Genomic DNA, 7,363 nt, shown 5'->3' on the forward strand with positions numbered 1-7,363 from the left:
GAAAATTTTAAAGCTTAAAGTTGTAGAAATATAGTTAAACTTGAGGAAAAGTATTGAGATGGCAGGCTTAACATATGCGAACATTAATGATAGACCACCTAATTAAATAAATCTGCACGTCTACACTTGGCGTGTCAACCAACACAATTATAGCGCCAATCAAATAGTGTAGTCAATTATGCACTATTTGACTTAGTAGACCACTTTTCTTTATGTTCTATCTTATCTATACTTTATACGCATTGTATTGTGTCAAAGAAAAAGAATAAACCAATAAAAAAACGTTTTGACATTCATCTCTCTTATTGTATTTTTGAGTGAGCTTCCTCGTGTATATGGTATGTGTTTGACGCAGCAACTGAAGCAAGTCTTTCCACTACGCGATTCATGATAAGCTCTAACTACTTCTTACAAGTTAAACTATAACGCTAGTCATTTTGCAAAACTATTATCTCCTTTTTATTTTACACTTTCAATGTAACCTATCAATCCACCAAAATCCACTTCTTATATCAATTATCACATGTACAGCGTTTTTGAAAACTTTACAAGATATATCAATGTGTTTCCTGATAGCTCCTAACCTCAATGCAACCACCAAATCTTAAGACAACTTGCTTTTGTAAAAACTTAATAGTTGTCTTGACACCATTTTTACAAGTGGCCCTAATGACTTCATGCAAGTTAAACTATTAACTTGTTAGTCATATCTCCTTTTTATTTTACAATTTCAATGTAACCTATTAATCCACCTAAATTTACTTCTCATATCAATTATCTCATGTAAAGTGTTTATATATGAGATGTTACAAAGCATACTTAACAAACAAGTTATATCTAAGTCAAAACTAAGCAACAAGTCCATAGCTTATAATTAGGCAATGCTAATACTCCTCTTCCGATTGCTTTGCTCCCCATCTAGTGTGTCATTCCACTGACAAACTGCCCCCTTCTATTAAATTGGAGACTAAGAAAAATCCCCAAAATTTAAACTGCAATGCAGCCTTTGTATGTGCAAAAGGGTAATTAGCTAATTCGCTGACACAAGGCTGCTTCTTACAAGGTGCATGTGTAAATGTATAAACTGCTTTCAGTTGAGCTTTACAATTGCATGATTACCTGTGAAGGAGCTCACAGCAACAAAGTCTCAAAGAACATTTTGAGCTGTTGGCTCCTTTGCCCATACCATGGAAAACCTCATTCTTCATCATAATCATAGACAGTAAAATCATCATATAATAATGTCCCCTCTTGGGTGTAGTGTAATAAATAATAGCAACAGGCACAGAAGTAACAAGGGCTTGAAGGTGCCAATTTGTCATCATAAGTAACCTTCTTTGGTAAATAGATACCACAAATGGAGCACTTCCGATATCGTGGGCGAAGTAAAGAACGCAATAGTGGATATGATGGCACATTTTGCACATCTTCCTTGTGTATTAATCGCACATCGCGAATGACGATGCCATGTTTGCAATCACCCTGGTGACAGTAGACATACCGCATTCCGATGCGGCACTCAATGTCCAGAAATCGTGTGCATTCCATGTCTGCTTTCCTGTATTGTGAAAGCCATTTAGCATTCCCACCCAGTCTCTCTTTAGCCTTTTTGTTCATCGAGACTATTAGTGGAGTGCTATAGTCAATAGCACTCGGATCGCGCAGATCATTGTAGAAATCTGTGGCACAACATATCTTGTCTTTCAAAGCAGTCAGCATCTGACTACCCAGAACAAGGAAATCTTGTTCCCTCTGTTGCTTTTTCTGATAAGGTAAACTCTTGGGTAAAACTTGAACCCACAAGACAACCTCAAAAGGTGCAGCAGGCTCAATGATTGCAAATTTATCTTCCCTGAAAGGGGTGGCAATCAAGTGTGCTGCTGGTATGCATTTGTCAATTTCTGTTTGAACAGGCCCTCCTCTTTCATGTTTTAGCTGTAGAGACTGCAAACAAGAATAGGCAGTCACTTTTGACTGCTCTCTTTCCATCCTTATCTTTGTGGAAAGGGACTCAGCAAGCGAGCGTGCATTCTGTATGACAGTCTGCTCGCTCATTGCTAAAGCTTTAGCATCTTTCTTGGATTTCCTCTTCAAACCAGAGCATTTTTTATCAGCCGGCCCCGCTTTAACAAACATAGGGGCCGCATTGACATGGCCATTGGCATCAGAACAACCACTATCTACAGATTTCTCACCATTGTTCCCAACAGAGCACCGAGAAGGGTCAATGCTATTGTTGCTCAGGGGAGATGAACCAACAGGGGCATTCTCTTGCATAGACTCACCTCCTGCACCTTGGATACTGCCATCCAGATTGCAACCCGAGGCCTGCTCATTTTCTTGCCACCCTGCACCTTGCATATTGCTCTCCTGATTGCAACCAGAGGCCTGCCGAACACTCAATTCCTGCAACCTCGACTGTCCAGTTATTCTTTGCACATCGGCCTGCTTCATGGAGGCCTGTCCGAGACTTGATTCCTGCGGCCCCGACCGTGCAATTATTGCTTGCACATCCGCCTGCTGCAGCACCTCCTTCAAGACGAGGTTCACGATCTCCTCGTCGGATTTGATCTTGAGATCGTCCACGAGGACATCATCATCATCTATGCCGCCATCAATGGAGGGGTCGCTCAACTCGGCTTGAAGGTCCAGCAGCGTGGAAACGCAGGAGTCTCTGAATTCCCGGACGCTGAGGAGCGGCGAGATGTAGTCAGGCACGAGCAGGGGACCACCGGGGGCACCCGCGATGGCAGTCGCGGCCTTTCGCGCGGCGGAGGAGGCAGAGAAGGAGGAGGATGGAGGCAGCACATGGGGAGGCCTCTTCCGCAAGGTCACCACTTTAGGTTTCTTCTGGCCCTCGTCTTCTCCTCCTGCTGTTCCGTCCACAGCCATTGGAGCTTCTTCTTCCTCCATTCTAATCCTCTCTCCCTCTCCCTCTCCCTCTCTCTCTCTCTCTCTCTCTCTATATATATATATATAGGGTAAGGGGGCCAACTATACAACTCCTAAGAAAAATATGTATTTTTGGAGGGGATTTTACATTTTGCAGTTTTTTCAAGATTTGATTATATGAGTATACAAGGGATATCAAGAAGAATTGAACGAGTTTAATATTTATTTTTTATTTTTTAAAAAACAATTTTAAAATTTTTAAAAATATAATTTGAAGAGGTAAAGGTATATTTGAAGACCAGTGATGTAACACTTTTTGGCAAATCAATGAGTGATACCTACCTAAGCAAGATTCTCAACATATTCCTCTTTTTTTGCTAGCTCAAAGTGTTTAATTTATGGTATCTTTTTCACAATTGGCTCCTTTACCCTCCACACACACACACACACACACATGTATATATACACATAGTTTTATGACAATCCATAATCTTCTAACTAGAGTCTTGACACATCAAGGTTGATAAACCTCAATGAGTCGGCAAAGTTAAGATAAAGGTAAGCATGGAAGTATGACTTGGACTTTGAGAACCATTTGGACCCACTAACAAGCGATGAAATCGGAATCCACACAATCAATGTAGTCTCTCTAAAAATGGATGGACTACATCGACTTCAGGAAGCAAACAAACATGTCAAAAATTTACTCAAGGAGCAACATAGCAAACACTTTCTTTCTCCTCTTGCAGCTCATGATTTGGTTCTCTCTCACTGTTGTCTAGGATTTGACTACCATTGTGATGCCCTTGCATGGAGTCAGGACTTGACTATTCTTGACTTGAGTGAGGTGTAACTCTTAGTACTACCAACACTCTCTTAGTACTACCAACACTCTGTGCTACAACTCACACAAGCACAGGTCATTAAGGTACCTCTAAAGTGATGGTGTTTAACCCTCTCTCTCTCTCTCTCTCTCTCTCTCTCTCTCTCTCTCTCTCTCTCTCTCTCTCTAAATACCTTCCTCGTTAAGTATATCCCAAACACTAAACTTACTTCTTGCAATGTGCAAACAACATACCACTCTCTCTTATTATTTCTAATGACAACATAATGCATGTTTGTGAGAATAACAAAAATATTGAAAATTTCTTTCAAATTATTAGCATACAAAGCTTACAAAGAAAACAAAATATCAAAATAGTATTGAATCAAAGCTCATAAACTCTTGTAAGTTTGTAAAAAAATAAATTAAAGCTCTTTAGTGTTTTGATAATGCGGATTTTATATTGATAAAAAGGGAAGTATAATATTACACCATCTCAGATGCGGCATGGATCAAACCATGGAGCTAAAAGGAAGTGGATTGGGGAGGCCCGACTCTTTAGTATTTTGAGCACCAATGCATGCTTGGTTGTTAAGGTGCTTGTAAAGTAGGGATGTGGCCTCCCCCCCGCCCCCGTTCTCCCCCTCCCAACACACGTACACATATGCACACTCACAAAACACATTTCATACTAATTCTACCTTAGATATTTGAAACTTGCTTCTTGTAACATACAAATAGCACACTTATGTCAGATCCATGTTGGCCTAGGTATCAAGGTGCTCGTATAGCATAGATGCACCCCCTGCCCCCCATATCATATGGTTATGAAATGCACGTTAACTCATTATTTTCTCATAAACAATAAATGAAGCATCAAAGTATCATATTAGATTATTCGCATACATAAATAAAAAACACAAATGACTATTAGATCATTCATATTCAAAAACAAAAAACACAAATGACTAGCTTATCATTCAAACTTTTAAATTATCGAAGAACATAAATAACTAATAATGTGCTTTAGTTAAGCATATCTATATGGTAAACTAGATGAGATCTTTTTAGAAGAAACATGCAACTCTCTGGAAAGCTTGAAAGGCAATACAAAAACCTCCAGTGTAAGTGGATATTCATGGTATGTAACTACTCATGCAATTAGACCGTTAACAGTACATCCTTTGCTATGTGTATGTATGTGTGTGTGCATGTGTGTGAGTAAAGGTAACTAATAATGTACATTAGTTAAGCACATGTGTATGCTAATACATATGAGATCTTTTTAGAAGAAGCATGCAACTCCCTAGAAGAATTCTTGAAAGGTAGTAAAAAAACATCCAATGCAAGTAGATGTTTATAGTATGTAACTACTAATGCAACCGTGTATATACTCTTGCAATTAGACCATTCATAGTACATCATTTGGTATGATCATTAGCAATACCTCCCTTAGTCCCTCTTTCCTTCCCTCTTTTGTGTGTGTACACATGCATGCATGTGCATGTGCATGTGCATGTGTGTTAGTAAATGTGTATAGTGGGTCCTAACACATATGCAAAGCTTCAAATACTATATTGTAGCTTGCTAAACCTAATGCTTGAAAACAACTCATAAATGTTTGGGGTCTCTTTCTTGTGCATGCCAAATCAATGAATAATACATGGGATTAAAAAGTGTTACATTTACATATTTGTATGCTTGTATGTTGAAAATTGTAGGGAACACACACGTATGCAAGCGCACAGACACACACACAAGGTATTAAATTTTTTATTGTGCTTGCACACATGTATGTTTGCATGTGCAGTTTTGTATACATATAAGTGGCTTTATGTTTTGTGGGGTGCATGCAGTAGTCTACATGTATTGATGTGTGACAGGTTTAGGATTTAAGAAATGCAATTAGGGTGTGCCAATGTGGATGTCAAAGAGTGCAAGTGTGTTCAAATGGGTAACTTGAGATTTGTGTGTAAAGGAGGGGGTTCAATTATACAAGGACATTCAACAATTTTGTTTTGTTGTGGCCACACACACACACACACACACACACACACACACACACACACACACACACACACACACACACACACACACACACACACACACACACACACACACACACACACACACACACACACACACACACACACACACACACACACACACACACACACACACACACACACACACACACACACACACACACACACACACACACACACACACACACACACACACACACACACACACACACACACACACACACACACACACACACACACACACACACACACACACACACACACACACACACACACACACACACACACACAAACACACAATCAAAGGCACATGCCATGGGTGGTACAATTGTGAACCCAGGGTGCCCCTTGTATAGAATTATAAAAGGTGGAATATGATACAAAGGGTGAGAGTGGTGTGAGTCATACAACATTTTGTTAATGGAGGAGGAATAATGTACATTGCATAAAGGTACACGTGCTAAGTGGATGATGAGTCAAGTCTTCGAGAAAATAGGTCTGCTAGCACATTATCTTTTCTAGGAATATATTCAAAAGTAACATCAAACTCATAAAAAAAGAGACACCATCAAAGAATCCTTTTGGTTGCTGATTTTCGTGGGTGCTTTTTTAATCAGATATCCATGCACATATTGTAGATCCATGCATACAGTGAAAGACATAAATTCCACAAAAATCCTAAAAGTCTTGGTTGCCTTAATTATTCCCAATATTTCTCTTTAATAGAATGGAAAATTCTTTCACATTGTGGGAAAGATGCCAGAATCATATTGGCATATTTGGAGTTGTTTTAGCACATTGCTTGTTGGTATTTGTTCATAGAGAAGAGCACCCCACCCAATGTGTGATGCATATATGTAGATGATTAAAGGATAGCATGTAGGAAGATGTAAATAGGGGGTAGTTGTTATATCAAGGATTTCATTTGGTGAAGGCTATCAAATGAAGAGGTTTCCATACAAATTAATTTTTTCTAAGTAAATGATAAAGATATCTAGTATACAAGGCTAGGTTTGGGGTAGAGAAATTGATCCATTTTAGGCATCAAAAGAGTTGTTGAAATATTTTTACATTTGGTAGGGTGTCACAAAATTCTAAAATCTTTTTAAGAACATGATCATGAAGTTTTGTCATGCCATGATGGATTTGCAAACCTAAAAATTTTACTTTATTTACAAATAAAATGGATTTGGTAGGTGGTAACACCATGCTTGCATCCTCTACGGGTTGCATGAAAAGCATGAGATGGCCAAGATGTTATTCAACTATTTCAAAAAATACTAAGATATCATCAACTTACTTTAAGAAAAATTGAAAACTTAGAAAAGATAGAGTCTGTCCATTCTTGAAAAGCCGTTTTGATACCAAAAGGAAGGATTGTCCCTTGATACTGTCCATGGGAGCACGGATTACTATTTTAAACCTATATGTAGCAAGAATTGGTAATTGTCAAAAGCCTAATTTTAGGTCAAACTTACTAAAGGTTTTAGCTTTGCCAATTCTTTTGATAAGAAGATCTTTAATAGGAATTGGATGACCATGGCCAACTAAATATTTGTTCCGTTTGTAGTTGATGACCAATCTCTTTCTTCCTCTTTTTTGT

At 38.7% G+C, this 7,363-nt stretch overlaps 1 protein-coding gene across 1 annotated transcript; it reads right to left on the minus strand.

Moving 5' to 3' along the window:
• Positions 1 to 743: 743 nt before the first annotated feature.
• SRD2 (snRNA activating complex family protein) lies at positions 744 to 2,958 on the minus strand. The gene has a single exon (XM_087669634.1). It carries the CDS (start codon positions 2,911 to 2,913, stop codon positions 1,198 to 1,200), a length of 1,716 nt encoding a protein of 571 aa, XP_087525760.1. The 5' UTR covers positions 2,914 to 2,958; the 3' UTR covers positions 744 to 1,197.
• Positions 2,959 to 7,363: the final 4,405 nt, after the last annotated feature.

This window comes from Lygodium microphyllum, chromosome 27, assembly GCF_053477565.2.
Source record: "Lygodium microphyllum isolate KBCC chromosome 27, Lygodium_microphyllum_v1.1.10, whole genome shotgun sequence".
NCBI classification, from domain to species: Eukaryota; Viridiplantae; Streptophyta; class Polypodiopsida; order Schizaeales; family Lygodiaceae; genus Lygodium; species Lygodium microphyllum.